This window comes from Melanotaenia boesemani, chromosome 2 (assembly GCF_017639745.1).
Source record: "Melanotaenia boesemani isolate fMelBoe1 chromosome 2, fMelBoe1.pri, whole genome shotgun sequence".
Taxonomy (NCBI): Eukaryota; Metazoa; Chordata; class Actinopteri; order Atheriniformes; family Melanotaeniidae; genus Melanotaenia; species Melanotaenia boesemani.
The window spans coordinates 37500483-37520719 of record NC_055683.1 but is presented as its reverse complement, the minus strand read 5'-3'; the positions used below and the strand labels follow the sequence as shown (position 1 = coordinate 37520719).

The following is a 20237-nucleotide window of genomic DNA, read 5'->3' as shown; positions in this document are numbered from 1 at the left end:
CTGCAGGTGGTGCATTGAGACATGGAGCATGCCCAGAAATTGGTGTTGGCAGGGTGCACACATGCAGGTTAAGGTGGAGGTTATGCCATCATCAGTTCTACAGAGTTCAGGAAAGATTCCTGTGTTGCAATTTCAGATTTGTGTTGCATTAATCACCTAAAAGACAGACAGCCTTGTCATTGTGAGCCTTTGCTTTCACATTGAACTCTCTCAAATGAATCAGTCCTTTTAAATAACGTATCCTCCTCAGAGATGGCGCTGCATCATGAAATACTAAAGGATAGGACAAGACCAGCAGCGAAGAAGAAATCTGGCTCATTTATTGGTTAATGCTGGAAAACTTCTGTTTCCATCGGAGTAAATCGTGGAGCTGCATCTGATCCCAGCCGTGTTGGGTTGATTGTGTTTCAGAACTTTAACTCTGTTCTTTATATCTGACCATTGGACATTTTCTCTTTACCCACAATCCCCTTTGCTTTCTAGTCCACTTTCTGCATTTTGTTTAGCTTGAATTGGACCGTGACCTACGTTTTCTAGGTGGACCAAAAGTACAAACTATAGTTTGTTTATATTCACACCTCCCCAAACAAACTGGACTTTCCACGCAAACAAACCAGAGTTCGAGTCAGCAATAACTAAACACAGCATTCTCTCTCAGACTGAGAATTTACTCAGAATTTCTCTCAAAATGTTGTTACTGAGGAGGAAATTGTACTGAAACATTTTTGCCACTTTAGTCTATGGGGCATTAGGTGGAGTGTTCAGTTTAGCCGAACTAAACACTCCACTTCTGTTCTCAGCAGGAATGTTCTGGAATAAATCATTGTCAGAGTAAAGTCATAGCAGTCACCTGGAAAACGAGCAGGTCATCTAACGTCTGAACAATTTCCGACTGGCTACCCTGTACAAGCGCATCAGAATAACAAGAAGACATCATTTTGAGGGATGATGCTCACACAGTAATCACAGGAGTTGTTGTTTGAGCTGTGAATCATGCAGAACTCTTCTAGACTCCAAGAATAAAAACAGAATACTGGAAATAATCTGAACGGTTCAGTTTAAATGCAGCATGTTTAAAACTGACAAAACACACCTTCTCATCCTAAAAATGAGGTTAAAACATGTGTCCAGAATTGTACCTCTGGGGCCATCTTTTAACCTAGTTTATCAATACTGGTGGCAATCCTTTCACCTCTAATGGTACAATTAGGTACTTTATTTTCTGAATGTGCATAAAGTAACTATTAATGTTTGCTTTGCTTAATCTTAGGAATTATGGGTAATAATGAAATGTGTCGTAAAAATAAAGGAACTCTCACCAACTGAGCTGCAAATGATCCCAACAGAGGATTTAAATAAAAAAAAAAAAAACAAATATCTTTCTTTTTTTTTTATGAACCAGTTCAGGCAGATAGTTCCTGGTTCTGGTTCTGATGGAGGGTTTACTCTCCACTGTCTCCTTTTGCAGCTCAGGATGGAGGATTAATCAAAGAGAAGATTTAATCTAATCTGTTGGTTTTCCTTAGCTGGTCATTATTTTTTAGAAATTAGTTTCACTGAACACATTTATTGGGATTAATGTGGATCATATATGGATTTATTTTAACTGGACTACTGCTGGACAATGAACTGGATTGAATTGAACTGCATCTGTAAAAGTGCCTTGAGATGAGTTTATTGTGAAGTGGCAATGTACAAATAAAGATGAGCTGAATTGAACTGAACTGAAAAAGTCTGTTTCTCTATAGGAGGTATGAAAAAAATATGTCCTATAGGCCCAAAGAAATGATGGAATAGATGAAAGTTAGAGATATTAACCATGTTTCCAATAACTGAAAACAAATCTGAAGCAATTTATTTGAAAAGCTGCAAAAAAAAAAGAAAAAAAAAAGGATAAGAGACATTTCTATGAACTGGTTTGAAATGAACGAACTCGGTTTGATGGGGGATGTATAGCCTGCGTTTTCAGTGGTCAGTCCTAACAGGAAATAAACCTAAACAACTGTGGTGGACATCCGCTGGAGGAAAATGCAGGGAATTACTTTCATCTCTGGGAATATCTGGAATATTTTATCCTATCTGGGAAGATGTTGGTCATTTGGCTCAGACTGGAAACAGCTGGTGAGACACATCATTTTAATATATGTCAGGTAAGATGATTTACAGAGTTTCCATCTCTCCTGACCCCAAACATTTGGGCTCATCAGTAGAAAAATTTTCCATTTTCACTCTTTCCATTTAACTTCTTTTTTCAAATCTTCAAACTGAGAATTTAAACCTGCTGATTTGGTCCAAACACTCAGCTCTTCACTGTGCTGCTGTCTGATGAGTCCAGGCCTTCATCTTAGAAACTTTCATACGTCTCAAATGATTTCATCTAAAGTGATTTCACAAGTTTTCTCCACAGTTAAGTCACTTGTTTGTGTTTGTGGCATCATTGTTCAGTAGGTGTTGAGGAAGTATTTCCAACAAGTATCACCATCAAAATGTAGTTTTCAAAACACAATAAACATCTTGGAAAGGACAATAAGTTGCATGAGTGTAAAAAAACAAAAATCGTCTTATTTCCCTGTACCAAGGAGGGTTTTCAGACTTGGAATTATTCCTCAAAGCAGGGCGTCAATCCGGCTGCTGGCATCCCCGTTCAATGAGCCTCCAAGGTCAAACAACTGGTCCAGGTTGACGGTGGAGCTACAGAGGAAGTCCCCGCTGCCTTGCTCCTCCTCCTCTGGCCAGGGCGTCTCCAGGAAAGCCGTGGCGAGGAAGGTCTCCTCATCAAAGTCAGACACGTTACTTCGTTGCTCTGCCGTCCCTGCAGGGGCGTCAACAGGTGAGATGTGGGTCCCCCTCACTGTCAGGTCCTCCTCCTTCATGATGGGGCTCAGAGGTTCCCCTCCCTCCAGACTGAGCTCCCCACTGAGGGCTGAATCCAGCAGGGCGTCCCAGTCAAAGTCTCCCTTCAGAGGTCCGACTTCCTTCTGTTCATCCACACAGAGGAGAGGGGAGCTGGAGCGCCGGGGGGCTTTTTTGGAGCCCAGCGACTTTTTCCTTTTGTGCCCACCTCTTCCCCTGACCACTGGCCAGGACCCCAGCATGGTTCCTTCAGCTAGGTTGGGGTCTGCTCCAGTCATCTCTTCAAGCTCCTGGAGGAGCAGCTGGGACTCCGGGTTGATGCGCAGGCAGACCGGACTCCCCGCGGGGCTGCAGGGCCTTCTGGACTGGGGCTGGAGGTTGACTCTGAGTCTATTCTGCAGGGCTGGGTTGATCTGGACTGGTGGCATTCGTCTCTTCTTGTAGGCTCCACTCAGGAGACGCTCAGCATACTGTGGGTCAATCTTCCAGAAACCTCCCTTCCCCGGCTCATCCTTCTGCCGAGGCACCTTGATGAAGCACTTGTTGAGGGACAAGTTGTGTCGGATGGAATTCTGAAAACAGAAAAATATGTTTTTTCTTATAAAGACAGGAAACAAAGGCTCCAAACGGTTGTACATCAGCCTGTTACAGCAGGAAGTTCAGATGGCAGAGCGCCGTACATCACATTAATGCCCTGTGTACTCTACCATTCATCCAGCTGGCCTTCTCCACCGAAGCCCAAACAGAGAGCTGACCCAATGACCTTTGTTAAATATTATCTGCCCCATGTACAGCCTTACAATAACAAAATGCTGTGAAGTGTCCGAGTCAGACGCTGAGGCTCAGGAGTACAGCTAACAGCTTCATCAATCATTGATCTGGCAAAATTAAACCTTGTGGAGAATTCCTGCCTGCCTGGGGGGAAATCTGCTCCTCAATCACTCCTTCCGTGACAACAAACGACCTGAAATCAGAGCTAAAAAAAATTTTTAAAGTGGAGAAAAGTGTTCAATTGCACTTCTGGTAAAGTTTTTCTCCATCTAAAGGAAATATTTTGGAATTAATCCCCTACAAAGCTCATCAAGCCTCCTCAGAGTAGCAGCAGGGCAGAAACAAATCCAACTGTGAGAGAAAATCCACTCCATATCATTATGAGTGTGTAGTACGAAGAGTCAACACAAGTCAAGATAGTCGTACAGGAAGCAGCAGATTAACCAGTGACTAATTCTAAACACCTGATACAACACGATTCCTCGTTTTCTTTAGGACATGCAAGTAAATAATACAAATGAAATTTTTTCTAAAAGAAAATCATTCATATAAATATCTGCTACTGAGGAAAGTAAAGAGACAACTAAACATTTTAGTCGGTGCGTATCAGGCGATTCATGCTCTGCTGCTGGTGAAATCCTGCCTGTTCACCTGCACAAATCTCACCCAAGCCCCAAAAGTGTTTTCTATGCTGGAACTCAATGGACATGATGTCCAGACAAACTGGAGTTTGAACAACCCCAACTTACACAAGTCTTTACCATATCTGAGAATGTTGAATCCCCTTGACCTCAGCAATTAAAGAAAGCTATTAAAAACAACATGCCACCAGGGGGCCCCTCAGAATGTGCTTGAAATGTCAAGATATTTTCATTAAAAACAAAAAAAAAACAACACACAAATTTACCATTGATTGTTTAAATAAAAATTGTAATATGCACAACAACTCAGTGTTTTACTGTTTAATCATGGGTTGTCCTAAATAATGTTATTTTAATTTATTCCTGCTGCCTCTGTCTTGGGGCCCATAAAGACTCAGGCCAGCCCTCATGTACACACACAATGATATTGGGTGGATACCCCCCATACTCCCCCCCCCTTCCCAACTCGAGAACACAGTAATTGTGAGACTTCATTTTCACACAGTGGAAACTGTCATAAACAACACGTCGCTGAGAGTGCATGTTTATTGCATACAGTGTGTGTTGTGTGGTGTGCGTGTGTGTGGTCCTGTACCTGCCAGGTGGGGTCTGCGTGGCGGTAGTAGCAGAAGTTGTCGGTGATCCACTTGTAGATGCAGGACAGAGTGATTTTGCTCTTCTTGCTGGCCTGCATGGCCATGCAAATGAGCGTGGCGTACGAGTACGGCGGCTTAATGTGCGCGTTGGTCTTATAGTCCACTTCGTCCGGGCAGTGCCCGTGCGCCACGATGCCGGGGAGGGACTGCATCCTGCTGTACGCCGCCGCTGTGGGCTTCCCGGGGGTCAGAGGCATCCCGATGGATGCGGGGTCTCCGGCCAGTGGGGAGGCCGGGGCGTCGGATCCCAGCTGCTGGTGGCCGAACAGGTGCGGCTGCTGGTGCGCGTGGTGCGGCACGTTGGCACCAAGGATGGAGAAATCCTGCAGCCACTGCAGGCTGGTGAGGCTGTCATCCAGGCTGATTGAGCTGCTGATGCTGCCGGCGTCCCGCTGCTCAGCCTGGGCAGCGGCCGTCACCACCTCCTCCTCCAGCCCCACCGAGCCTTCGGGCCAGGGGTCCGTACAGCTCAGAGACAGCATGGCTCCCCCCTCACCTCTCTCGTCCTCCTCTTGCCACCGTCTGACAGGACCGAAAATAAACAACGAACTTCACCAAAGTGCGAAAAGACAGAACAATGATACTGAAACCGAGCCCCCAAAGTCTTTCAATTAGCTTTTTTATGCTTTGGTACCTGAATGAATGTGGTAAAAGGTAAAAAAGCTACAACATTCTGGCCGTGTGAAAGCTGTCCTGTGATTACGTGCAGCAGCTTTTTTTTTTTTTTTTTTTGTCTGTCTGCAGGTCTCAGAATTTTCCTGAAAAATGCGCACTTGACGCTCAGGCCCGAGAAGAGCGCGCACCACCACCGGCAGCCTCTGCAGCCTGTAAACCCTCTGAAACCTGCTGATGAATAAAACTTCCTACTCTTCTACAATCATGTATCATTATAATAAGTAATCATTTGTTCTCAGATCTTTGAGGGAATTTGCGCATTGGAGATATTTGTGAGAAAAACAGCATTAATGTTTCAAATAATTTGAAAACTAAAAAAAAAACAACTGATTAATAAACTTTTATAGAGCCCAAAATGAATTAATGAGGCTTGTACTAAGAGCCGGAGTGGGAATTTCAGGCCTTCTGAATCCGCATTTAATTAATTTGATCATTTTTGCAGATCTGTTCTCCTCCGAAGAAACATCCAAACTCACCTTCTGTTCGCTGTTATGTTGAGCAGAAACCTTTTAAAATCCCAAACAGCAGCACTTATTGGACCCTCAGCCTGATGTGCACCTGCGGAGAGAAATGAAGAATTCCTGCGCTCTGCGTTTGGCGGTGCGTCGTGCGCTCCTTTCCCTCTCGCGGAGGTCTTTCTAACGGGTGTCAGCGGGCTGCAGGATCCGTCGGGGAGGCAGTTTAATACCTGGTGCAGGAGGTTTGTCCAGCAACCATAGAAACGGGACATCCCCTTGTAAACAGCTTCCCGCTTCTTAATTGGCCTGCCGGTTTCCATGGCGCTTCATTTTTAATCACCCTCAAGTCAACTGTGGCTGCTGCCGAGCAGGTTCTCAAACTGAGGCCCGGACCCCTCCAATGGACCTGTTTGGATTTTAACCATTAAAAGTCCAAAATCTTACTAATCTTTTGTAGTTCTGACCCACCTGCTTCATTTATTGTTAACCAGTCTGTAGAAGCTGAAGCTTTCAACCCAGTCAGCATGTTGACATGATATTTTCAGCCTCAGTTGTCAAATAATGAGGCTAAAATTATGTAAAAATGAATATATCAATAGATATAGCAGCATAAAGGCCGACCAGAACAAGAAAACAACAACAACAACAACAAGAAATTTCCGCCAATCTAAGCTCTCTGATTGGTGGAAAGTTTGACAGGAAGTGGCTTCATCATCATGTCCAGGTCTAAATAGAGGTCTCTTAGCGACAGTGATCTTTTTATGATGAAAATGTGATAAATAATGCTGTTATAATGGATCATTGTGGATTTACCAGATAGAGTCTCTGAATAAATACTACATTTTGAATCTGGATTGTAAACCTCCTGGATGGGATATAAATGCCTGCAAACTTTCACAGACCACCTAAAGCTATCCATCACAATTCACTCCACAGAGCTACACACTACCGTTCCTGAGACACTGGTGATGATAGAAGCGACAGCATTCGGGGTGCCACAGATCTAACAGAGTTTTAGGGGTTAAGCTTTTAGGGGTTAAGTATTTTGAGTGCTTGATTAAAACTGGAAGATGAAAATTATTTGAGCACAATAAAAAATGCGATTTAAAGTCTTTACTTCTTTTTTTTAATTGCAATAATGAAACTAGTTTGGAGGGTAAGCAGAAGTTTTATATTAATCCTTTAACACCTGAATTTATTTACAATTATGTAAAAGAAAAAAGAAAAATATAGTAGGCCTAAATAGTAACAGGGAAAAAGGTGGGAAGATAATACAATTAAATATTAGATAGATTAATAACAAAATGAAAATAGCATAACATAGAAATAAATAAACAAATAATAGCAAATAGATAAATTAAATCAGTTGTTATATATATATACATATATATATATATATATATATATATATATATATATATATATATATAATCAAAAGGGATTTGATGCAAATTTGTGACAAATGCAGGAATAAACATCTCAGCAGAAGCAGTCAAATTTTAAGCTTTCAGTTAAACTACTTATTTAAGGAGTTTTTCCCTTTTCACATAAACACACCGGCCCATTTGAACACGGTTGATTCATCAAATAAATGTAAGAAGACATTATTGGGAGGAAAGAGGAAAAGAAAAAGTGAACGGGAAAGAGCAAGAGATAAGAATCAAGATAAGACTCTACTGTCTGGAGAGATCTTACAGAAAAGGTAAGATAAAGATGGATGCTGGATTAGCCGTCGATAGGGGGCGCGTCTCTGAGTAAAGGTCCATTGTGCATCTTTAAGACAAGAATTTAGTATTCCTTTAACAGCTCCTTAGATCACAACTTTGCATAAGTTTGCAAACACAAAGGTCTTGAAAGTTATCATTTTAAACCAGGGATCAGCAACTCAGGACACGTTGGGCAGGTGTCCTGCAGGTTTTAGAGGTTTCCTGCTGCAACACACCTGTTTTAAATGAGTGAGTCAGTAAGAAGCTGCTGTAGAGCTCAACAACAAGCAGTAAGAAATCCACTTTACAGCAGGAAACATCTAAAACCTGCAGGACACTGGCCCAAGAGGTCCAGAGTTGGTGATCCTTGATCTAGACCCTGAGATTTATCTGTTAATTCTCTCTGGAGGGGCCTGATCCCTACAGCTGGAGACAACTGGACTAAGCCAGCTGATTAAACACCTGCAGCAGCACACAGATGGAAAACATCTTCTCCATGTGCCAACAGCCTCCTCTGAGCTTATTTAATCAGTAACAAGCTCAAAGTTTGGACCCTGTGTTTGGACTTGCAGGAGAACGGGAGGAGGGGTGGTGGTGAAGGAATGTACTTTTGTTCATAAGGCAAAAAAGGAGAGAAAGGCGAAACAAAAAGGTTCGGCCCCTTGAACGTTGTATTAGTGTGGCTGAGTGGTTTCCTGAGGCCCCTCACAAAGGCAACTGTAAAGCAATAAAACAGGGCCTCCTCATCTCTGCAGCCCTGACATCTCCTCAAAGCTGCACTTGAAGTCATGAACATCAGAAACGTCATGAAGCTGCTCCCACAGTGACTGAAAAATGTCAGGGATCGAAGGTAGGCCTCAGTCTCAGGTGTGTTTTACCTGCAGGGGATGGAAGATGATGGAGAATGGGACTATTCACCTCGAAGGAAACACTGAGGACATGATATTCATTAATGTTGCAGCTACATTTCACTCCATTTAACAAACAAACAGGAGGGGAAAAAGATATGATCAGAGGAATTCAGCCGTATTAAAATGTTAAAAACCTTCACAAGAAAAGTAAATACGAGTAAAATAAAGGATGAGAGCTCTATAGAAATGAGAGCACATGAATGCAAAATGTACAGAAACTAAAAGTAAAAGTATCAGTTCTGCAGTAAAATGTTTCTACAGTCCTGTGGAAAAGAAAAAACACCCTCTTTCATTTTATGGTTTTATGTATCAGGATATACTAAAAAAAAAACATCTGGCCTTCATCACATCTTCAGATGAAGAAACTTCTCCCGACAGCAGATTGTTTGCTGAAGAATACAAAAAGCAAAAACGAAGACACAAAATGTCCTCAACTGTGTCCTACCTGACCACGAACACAGATGTGCACCATCAACACCAGCACATGACTGTCAAAATATTGAGTCCAACGTGGTTTTTGTCCCGGTCATGGACCAGTGGAACTGTGGACCAGTTCAAAATCCTCTGCAGGGTCTTGGAGGGTCCATATAGGAGTTAGCCCAACCAGTCTACATGTCTTTTGTGTACTTGGAGAAGGCGTTTGACCGTGTTGCCCAGGGACTCCTGTGGGGGGTACTTCAGGAATATAGAAAACCAGACCCCCTGTGGCTTGGATGAGAATCAGCACCTCCAAATCCAAGAAACATGATCCTCTGGAGTGTTTTCTCCTGGTCATGAATGAGGTCCTGCACCAAGTGGAGGAGTTCCAGTGTGGTCTTGTTCACCAGTGAGGGAAGGATGGAGCGGGAGATCGACAGGCAGATCGCTGCAGCTGCAGTGATGTGGACTCTGCATCAGTCAGTCCTGGTGAAGAAGGAGCTGAACTGAAAGGAGAAGCTCTGGATTTACAGGTGGATCTACGTTCCTACCCTCACCTAGGTCCCCAGCTGTGGGTAGTGACCAAAAGGACGATATAGATACAAGTGGTCGAAATGAGTTTCCTCCTCAGGGTGTCTGGACTCTCCCTTAGAGGCAGGGTGAGAAGCTTGGTCATCCAGGAGGAGATCAGAGTAGAGCTGTTGATCCTCTACATCCAGAGGAACCATGAATGGTTCAGGCATCTGGCTAGGATGCCTCCTGAGCATGTCCTGCCAGGAGGAGACCCCAGGGAAGACTCTGGACATACGGGAGGGACTACATCTCTCGGCTGGCCTGGGACCTCAGTTTCCCCTAGATTGAGCTGAAAGAAATGGGGGAAGAAAGTCTGGGCTTCCCTGCTTAACTGGAAGCAGAAGAAATCCATTTAAAACAGGAAGTAAACACAGATCTGCTAAATCAATATCAAGTTAAAAAAATGTTTAAAGCAACATATAGACGCAAAAGAATGCAAAAACATGAAAACAAAACATCTAAAATTGGACCAAAGAGGTCCACAGCTATGAAGCGAATGATAAAATCACCAGAAAGATGCAAAAACTTGTTTTACATTTAAAATGACAACAAAGATCCTCAGACTGAGACACAACAAATTCTGCGGAGGCTGAGACTGAAAATATCCTCAGAGACTAAACACTAGAAACGGAAAGAAGTTCCAATAATTTACATAACATAATCTAATAAAAGCATCAATAATAATCTAATAATTTATAAAACAATAATCTTCATTTTTAATTATTTGCTTGCAGAAATGCTAATAATTTAGTAAATTTGGCTCCTTAAATTTTTTCTGTTTTGTCTTTTATAATAATTTATTTCATTATTGATCTTTCTGCAGTTTGAGCTGTCACCAGGAGGCCCGTGGAGGTGAATCAGCAGACAAGATTCACCTGTTAGTGTACAAAAATACGTATCATGCTCATTGCTAGACTAAAGTAAACACATTTCTGATGTTTTGGCCTCCTGCTTTCTAATAAGCTAAAGTCAGATGTCAAAGTCAAGCTGGGGTTTCTTCATTTATAAATGTATTAATTTCTATTCATGTAAAGAATTATAGATCATAAATATCATGATAATATCAATATCATTATAATCTCTCAGATAAAATAAAATAAAACAAAAAACAAAACAGTATGGTATCAATTGGAAGATCGTGTTCTTTATCAGCCTGAGTACAGATGTAATTATACCAGTTGAACACATGAGGGCGCCAAACATTCAAAGATAGATAAAAGCTCAAACTGGAGGTTAGGAAATATAAACATAGCCAATTACAGTCCAGACAGACAGACAGACAGACAGACAGACAGACAGACAGACAGACAGACAGACAGACAGACAGACAGATAGATAGATAGATAGATAGATAGATAGATAGATAGATAGATAGATAGATAGATAGATAGATAGATAGATAGATAGATAGATAGATAGATAGATAGATAGATAGATAGATAGACTTTATTTGTACCTCAGGAGAAATTCAGTTCTATAGTATACACAAAATGCACAAAAAAACACAATAAGATGAAATATTGATGTAGAAAAATAGAATAAATACTCTTAAGGGCACTTGTGAGATATTAGTAATTGTAACAGTGTAAAAATAATAGTATATAAAGGTAGCAGCAATGGTTTATAATAAAAATAATAATAATAATAATCTCAGAATATCTCGATATATGTAATTATTTAAGCTTGAAAAATTATTACATTTATAAATAAGTCATCAAATATTTTTTTTCTGATTCAAAAGTTGTAATTTGGATGATTGTTGCAGAAAGAAACTTTAGTAAAGGTGACAAATTTACAACACACTGAGCATTTTACACCTAAACGGAGATCATTCACCCTCCTGCACACGTAGACTCCTCCAAGGTGTGTGTTTGTGTTTTGACCCTGCAGGGAGCTCCTGATGGCAAAGTCCAGCCAGTGAAGTCAGATTGCTGTTAATCATTCACACTTTACTGTATCTGGTGTTTTGGTAGTGAGACAACCACAATGTGGAGCTTTGCAGAATACAACCAATAACACCTAACGTTGTTCACACAGCACCTTCAGCTGTCACATCAACATAGAAAATGATGATTATGATGGTGATGATGATGATGGATCAGTCAACAGACTGTCTGCACCTCACTAAATGTGTTTTTAAGGTCCACCCAGGTGGAGCAGATGAACTCACAAACCAAAGAGACCATACCTGTTGTTAACGGACTCTCCTCTTCAATATACTCCAAACATCTTAAGTAGGAGACAGATGTGGACGTCACCTTGATGATAGCATCCCTGAATCTTTTCCCAGTATTTTGCTCTGCAGATGCTGAAATATCAAAGCATCTGCTGGCGCCAGTATCAAGTCTCCATAATGCATTGTGCTCATATATGCAATGCTGCAGAAGACACTTGGACCACAACAGCTCCTGGTTGTTCTTGGCAGTCTAGTAGTCAGTAGCCTTTGTACATTTAAAATAGCGATGTTCTGTACCATGCAGTTTTCTTCATACAGGTGGGTCATCAGCATCCTGTTGGAGACATGCATCTGCTACAAACTTGTACATAACTGTTCTTGCAAAATTTATACTCAAACAGAAAACTGCATGTCTATTTCTATAAACTAATGTTCACAATCCCCTATGGTCATAGTTGTAGGTCAAGGCAACAAAATATTAATCCATGAGCAGAAAAATGAACCACACCTTCTCTGAGAATGGTGCAGTGCAAAAGACTTCAAACCACAGGCTTATGTTCTTTAATCATTTTAATCTTTTAACAGTCAAAATCCTTCTGTTTAACCCTTAAATCTCTACTACATCTCCAGCACTCCCAAGCGCTATCACTTACATCACCAGCAGTTTCTCAAGAACACTGTGGGGTAACTTGATGGATAACTTAGCCTTTAGGTGATCTACGGATGTTTTCCAGGCATTTATATGCCATCCAGGAAGTTTATAATGAAGCCACTAAATGTAGTGTTTATTCAGAGACTCCATGATAACAGCATTATTTATCACATTTTCATCATCAAAAGATCACCATCACTACTATGTTGCTAAGAGACCTCTATTTAGACCTGGAAATGATGATGAAGCCACTTCCTGTTAAACCTTCCACCAATCAGAGAGCTTAGATTGACGGTAATGTCCAATGAGGAGCAGCCAAAGATCCACCAGTGAGCAGAAAGTTCAATGTGTGTCTGAAAAGAAGAAAAATAATGCTCCTCTATGGCTGGAATGAAGCCAAGAAGACGTTTCTGATGCACGGTGGCGCCAAAAAGCAGCTGAGTTGGAGTTGGTTTAGTGAGGATAGCAGGTAAATAGTAGCAGAAATAACTGGAAATGAGTAAAAAGTGTAAACATGTAAATAGTTTGTTCTATTTTTTCTCCTGAAAATAAAGACTTGAAAGAATGATGTGTAGATGAGAAAAGGCTTGGTCACTGTTGATCTGTGTGTTATTTCTACAAAGTTCTGTTAGTAATAAATTCAGTTTTCTTCTGGTCTGGTGTTCTGGTCGACCTTTATGCTGCTATATCTATTGATACATTGATTTTACATCATTTTATCCTCATAATCTGACGACCGAGGCTGAGAACATCATGTCTGCATGCTGACTGGGGTTAAAAGCTTCAGGTTTTACAGACTGTTTAACAATAAAGGAAGCAGGTGGGCCAAAACTAATCTGACAACTTAGGCTGTCCTGGAAATATCATGTTTGGATGTGAATTGGGATTGAAAGGGTTCAGCTTTTAGGAGAAACAAACAAATAAATAAATAAACAAATAAATAAACAAACAAATAAATAACACAGGTGGGCAAAAACTAGATAAAAATGTTTTGTTGTTTTAACTGTTAAACTACTAAACATATACCGGCCACAAACAAATCAAAGACTTTCTGGTTATAATCCAGATTTGGTGAAATTTTAAACAAAATCATAGACATTTATGCATGTTGCTATATTTACATTTTGTGACTGGATAAATTTTTATTGAATGTAATGATGATTCTCTGATGGAGTTTGGCTCAAAGTTGTAACTATCACCCAACCTTGTGGAAAAAACAAAACTTTTGGAGAATGCTGCTTTTATTCCCAATGCTGGCACCCCCACCCATCATAAGTTAACCTGCTGGTTGGAGAATCTTCCAGATCATCATTAGTGCTGTTATAACAAATAACAGTATGAATGTTTCTGCACAGATCCTCCAGGTACCTGGACAGAGTAGCGTCTCGTGTGCCTTCACCTGCAGATCAACTAAATAATTCAACCAGCTGGCAGAACGTGAGCTGGGCGGCCTGCAGCCAACGGCTGCTCTCTCATGATAAGGAGATTAGTCTTGTTCCATCAGGAGAATGGTGGCTGCAAGTCTGTCAGTCTTACGTCCACTGAAGAGATAAAATGCTTAAGTTTCACCAGCTTGGAAACTGCCAGCGTTGAAATGAGATGCACCTTAATACAGAAACATTTGCTTCTTCTTCTACCATCTTAAAACCATCACTGAGAGTAAAGAAGAACCAAGAAAGAAGTTCAAATTTCTTTCAGCATTTCACACATCTATAAATCTCATGTTTATCATTAACTTATTAATTACACTAAAATGTCATTTAACCAGGACAACTGTCCTCTTTTACCCATTAAATTTGTGTTTTACTTTGCAAATACACCCTAATTTAATCACTTCATCTGATCAGTTTTATTATTCAGCTTGATGATAAGTAAATAAACATCTGTATTTTTTAAGTGGCCAACTAAGATCGTGTCTGACATTGAAGAGGATTTGAGCAATAAGCAACAGACATTAAGTGTTTCACTGAATGAGGACATAAAAAAGAAAAGTAGGCTAAACCACTACAACTATGTCTTTATCTAGGAAACAAATTCAGATAAATATTAATAAATAAAATAAAAACAAAACATCAGCCAAGGTTGTATTTTGTGACACACATTCCAGTGAAAGAACATCACAAGCAAGGAGGATCATCACATCAGGTTGGAAGATTCTTCAGGTGATGAATCATTGGGAAAATGTGATGAAAGCCAGTCTTTTTCAGGATGTAAATACATCAAGAACAAATTGGATGACACATTTAACAAACTGCAACAAGTCATATGTTGGTTGTAGATTGGATTTTCCACCTGGATGTTTCTATGTTGGACTTACCAGAGCCAACCAGACACAAAACAAAGATTATGCAGCAGCACTGCATAATATGGAAATGGGACACAATGATCCAAGTACTTTCAAAGTAGTGTGCTGGAGGTCATTGAGAGGAGGTGATCATCTAAAAAGGACCCTGCAACTAGAAACCTTTAGGACTGTACACCTGAAAGTATCAACATACCCTGGACTCAATGAAAAGGAAGATTTTTCTCTTTTTTATAAAATTTTGATATTTTAATTTTACCTTAGTTTTCTTTATTTTTTCTTTTGTTATTTTAATTATAACAAATTTCATAAATGTATCTATTTCCCCAACTTATTAATTTATTTCTTATTTATTCAAGAATTTTCCCTCTAAAACAAAATTTTCATTATTTATTTATTTAGTTAGTTTCTCCCAAATAGAACAGTTAAAAAAAAATTATAACCAGAGATGCATATAAAGGCGATATGGGCATCACACATAAAGCCTATATCATTAAACTGTAAATACAGAAAAAAAACGTGAATGCTGAATGTATAAATATTTTTATTTTTTTATATAATTTTATCATCATTTTCCTAAACTGAAATTCCCAAAAATGCACGAATTAAATTTAGGTATTTATATCTAATTATAAACTTCCTGACAAGATAAATTGTTTAAAACGTAGTAATTATGTGCAATGTTTACCTGCTACAGGAAACAGCCAATCAGCTGTATGAATTCATACTAATACTCAAATCAAACACATTACGTCAGTGTTACGGGCATGAACAAACAAGCCTGTGTTTATATATCCGGACAACCCGAGAGGGTGGGTGGCCATTTTTCCCTTAGGTCTCTTTGACTCCACCCACCAACATTGCTCCAAATTTATATAACAAACACATTGTGATTTTAAACTCCAGCCAATCAGCGCTTCTTTACTACGGCCAGGCTCCGTCTCGGTCCAATCAGATGCGCGCTGCTCTTTGTTGTTGGTGATGACATGAAAATATTGTTGTTGCTGCTGAAGGCTGCGGCAGGAGACGGACAGGGAGGCAGCAATCACCGAAGGTTCGCTGCGGTCGAGTCGAGTCATCGCTTTAGTTTTATTTAATTTTTCTTTCCTGCTTTAACGCAACTTCGCGTCGCGTGGGGGGCAGCCATGTCGGTGAATATGGACGAACTCAGGCATCAAGTGATGATTAACCAGTTTGTTTTGACGGCTGGCTGCGCCGCCGATCAGGCGAAGCAGCTCCTACAAGCGGCCCACTGGCAGTTTGAGGTGAGTGAGAAGGCTGATGGATTTATTTACTCCTCACGTTCTCTTTTCTGAGCGAAATTTCAGCTGAATATGAATTGTTGACTGATTTAAACGAGTTAATGGGGATGACTAATTGGAGTGTTTTCGGCCCTGCCCTGCGACCACGCGCTCCTGTGGCTAACGTTAGCGCAGCTAGCCACACTGAGGACGTGGTGCTCCGCTCAATGGCAGCTTTTGTTTACATTCTCATCAGGGATGCATCGTGTCATTGTCGAGCTAATTCGTTAGCAGGATAACCCAGGCTTTGCTAAAGAAAGGACGGAATGTGACCGTTTGGCTGCTTTTGTTGACACCAGTTAGATTTATTTAAACGTCAATCTACATCTGATAACATGTTTTTTCTTATCACAGCCGCATCGTGCACTACTTACTGGTCTACTGGTTGGGCTTGTTTTTGCTGTCAGAGCGATACAACTAACCATACCTGCTGAGATGATCGAGAAACAACCATACAAATGTCTAAGAATGAGAGTTGGAGCTTGTTTCTGAGCTTTTTACGACAGCGCATAAAGAGGTCACAGTCTCCGAGCTCTCAGCTAAGCGCTCTGACATTCATCCCTGTCTTGTTCGGTTAAATATAGACTGATTAAGATGCATTATCCTTCCAGCTGTTCTCCGATTCAAGCCTTACTGCGCTGTAAAGTCATGAGAGCCCGAACCAGTGGGCGGAATCAAGTTTCAGACAGGTTTTTAAGAGTGTAAACAAACTTTACTCAAGGCATGTGCCTGGGGCAGCAGTCATCAGATCAACTTTCCCCACCCCATCTAATTTATACACCAATTTATAAAAACATTTATCGCAATATGTTGTTGTTTATATAAATAAATTACAGAAAAAATAACTCACTTGATGTTCTGAGGGATCTTCCACAACCTTCAAAGACTCTTCTCACTATCTGCATGAGGAAATAATCGAATACTGAACCTTTTTCTCTAGTAAACAAATTCCTTTTTCATCCAAATGGTTGGTAGATTCAGAGTTTTAATCAACCTTCTGTTGTTGGGTAGTTGACATAAACACAGCTGTTCCAGGACCAACTCTCCTTGTTCAACAGGTGACACACCTGAAGGATCTTTGACATTAAGCCTGAGCTTCCAGATGGTTCCGTCAGACCACAACTCCCTGGATCCTCTCAGCTGATCGTTTATGTTTGGAGAACCTGATTGGCTCCTTGTCTTAACGCGTGGGTCAGGGAGTTCCTCTGATTTGGACGTGTTATTGATACTGTGACGGGTCAGTGTGTTTTCCAAGGAGAGATTAGGAAGGATTGTTTGTGTTTGGAATCTGAGAGGTTTGTTCTATCTCTGAAGAGAGTCTCTAACTATAAAGACATCTGGATAACATCACAGGTGTTCAGAGACAGATTAATCATGACATTTTTGGGGATTAAAATCTAAAGGCCTCAAACAGGAAACAGAGTTTGTGACTTGTACGATCAGAAAGAACAGGAAGTTCTCTGCCAGTGTGAGGACGTAGTGAACAGCTGATTGTTCTGTCAGGATGGTGGCAGCGGCTGATTGTCGTCCTCCTGAAGCCCAGAAGCCAACCAGAATGACAACAACACAGCATCATGTTAAGGACGTACACACAGAGTAACTTTGGACCGTCAATGTGAAGAAGAGTGGCAATGAATGTGTGTTAGCTCAATAAAGACAACCAGCTGATACAGCCACACCGACGAGCAGCGTTAACTTCTGAACTTTTCATGTCTCTGGAAAATCACGTTTAAAACATATTTTCATACAACTTCACAAAGTTAAATTTAACCACTTTGCTTAACATCAATAAAATTAAACAGTTCTACCATCTAAAATTTAGACTTCCCATTCTTCTGAAGTAAACATATATATGAATACACAAATTAAAAATGTATGACATAAGAATTTAGAATTTATTCCTAGAGTAATATATGTTAATTTGATTAAAACAATTACGCATGAAACTATATTATAGTTTAATTATAAGAATTTAATTATTATGTTTAATAATATATATGTATAGAGAGAGTGAGAGGACAAGGACATATTCTTTGTACATATAGAGACACAAAGACCTTCCACATAAAGCCAGACATTCTGTTCTCCTTGGAAAACTAAAATACAGTCAAATGAAAGGATTATTATTGTTCCACCTCTACAGTAGCTTCCTTCGTCCATGTTTCTCACCATCATTTCATCATGAATGAAATGCTTGAATTCCTCCTGAGGCAAAGGAGACGTTCCCTCCAGCTCTGAAGTCCAGACACAGGCTGTTTTAACACCTGGAAAATGTTTGACGTTTCTGCTTCAGATAGTTGATGATTAGTGTTTTTTCTTTTCATCATGTTTCTTGGCTGCACGTGGAACTTTGTTTTTTAAGGGTACATTGTGATTTTAAGGTGGATGAAGGTTTGTTGCTTTGCTTCAGAGGCTGGGTGGGTCTGCTGTGTTGTGGCTCCGTCCACTCAGCAGTGGGAAACAAGGGCCCAACACATCAGTGAGTGACACCAAGCCCAACCTGACAAATAAACTGAGAGGAAACAAAGAGCTGTGTGGCCTCATTGCACAACAGCAGCGCTGCCTTTCACGCCTGTGTGTGTCACGTTGGACGGCCGACATTCCTGCGCCGCTGCTGCTGTTGTCAAACAACCCGAGGGTGGGGGAGGGGGAGGCTGGCAGTGTAAGGAGGGGGAGGAAGGCTGCATTCATTCATTTTTTCATTCAAGTGTTGGGAGGAAAGAAGAGAAACAGAAACAACACTGAAGACTGGTTCATCCTCCATGTTTGAATCAACAAACACTCGACTGACAGTCAACTCATCACAGACACTCCACCATCCAGCGTTCCTTACAGACACTGAACTAAGCACAATTATCTGGTCTTTATCAGATCGTAAAACAAGGTCAATCCAACCTTACATAAACAAAACTTTTATGCTCTATTATTTATTTATCAGGAACTAAAGTCAGAAATCTGTCAAAAATTAAGTCCACCTTTCTGCTTCCACAGGATCAGTAGCAGCCACCAGCTGCTGATCAATACCCTGATTAACTAATCATCATCAGTAACCATGTTTACATAAATAGGTTCCATTTCCCATCAGACCTGAACATGGACCCTGAAAAAGCTCTTCTGATCATTAGTTTACATGCATCACATGTTTGAACGGAATAAAAATAAAATAATTTCTGTTTGTTCTCATTCAAAATACAGAAATGAAGCTCCACCCATGACTACACCTGTAAGCTCGTGGAAGCATAGTTGTTGGTTTTAATGAAGATATTTATAAATTGTCTGCAAAACAGTGAAAGAGATGTTTTTAATAATATAAAAGTATATAATGAAAAGAGAACTGGGCCCAAGATGGAACCTTGAGGTACTCCACAAATAAGTGGAGACACAGAATATGTCGCCATGTTCACGTGTTTACATCAGCAACATTTCTGTCGGGTTACATTTCCGATCAGACCTGAACTGTCTACACGGATCCTGAAAAAGATCTTCTGATCATGGCGCGCTTACATGCATCACGTGTTTAAAGAGAATAAATCATTCTGACATGTAGAAATGTCTGACTTTCCAGAAAAGAGGAAACAGTGATTTCTGATAAGCAAACACAGCTGTGTGCGTTTTTATTGCATCTTACTGATTTTAGTTTCTCCTTCCTAATAATTTTACATTTTAAAAATGTTTGTCTCCTTCAAAAAAAAAAAGTTTTTTTTTTTTTTTCTTTTTTGCTGTTGTTTTTTCTTTAAATAAACTTTACTGAGTCAAACAAACAGCAATACGAGTCGTCCCTGTAAATGCGGGACATCGCCACATTGATGTACAGCTGAATAAAATAAACCATGTTTCCATGGAAACCAGTAATTAGATTACAATCCTGACCGTAATAACAATAATTCATGTGGACATTACAGTTGCAAGATTCTGATCTGATTACACTCATTCGGATCAAAATTTAATCAGGTTATGCTGTTTGTTGTTCTGATTGACGTGAATAAAAAAACGTGTATTTTGAATGTCTGGTAGAGGTCATCGTTACTGCACAACATGAGTTAATGAATGAATGAATGAAAAATACTTTATTAATCCCAAAGGGAAATTCAATGATCAATTTTCAATAATTCAAAATTCAATAATCCAGCTGTTCGTCAAATACA

At 40.3% G+C, this 20237-nt stretch overlaps 2 protein-coding genes across 2 annotated transcripts in view; one reads left to right on the top strand and one right to left on the bottom strand.

Moving 5' to 3' along the window:
- Positions 1–1561: 1561 nt before the first annotated feature.
- Positions 1562–6260, bottom strand: foxj1a (forkhead box J1a). Its single transcript, XM_041996494.1, has 4 exons — positions 6073–6260; positions 4861–5443; positions 1934–3425; positions 1562–1832 (listed from the first exon to the last, which is right to left on the bottom strand). Exons 2-3 carry the CDS (start codon positions 5401–5403, stop codon positions 2607–2609), a joined length of 1362 nt encoding a protein of 453 aa, XP_041852428.1. The 5' UTR covers positions 5404–5443; positions 6073–6260; the 3' UTR covers positions 1562–1832; positions 1934–2606.
- Positions 6261–15768: 9508 nt separating this feature from the next.
- Positions 15769–20237, top strand: part of ubald2 (UBA-like domain containing 2) — a 10797-nt gene continuing 6328 nt past the window's right edge. The window contains exon 1 of the mRNA XM_041976617.1: positions 15769–16056. Within this exon, the coding sequence (XP_041832551.1) occupies positions 15937–16056 (120 nt within the window). The 5' untranslated portion in view covers positions 15769–15936. The remainder of the gene's footprint in view (positions 16057–20237) is intronic.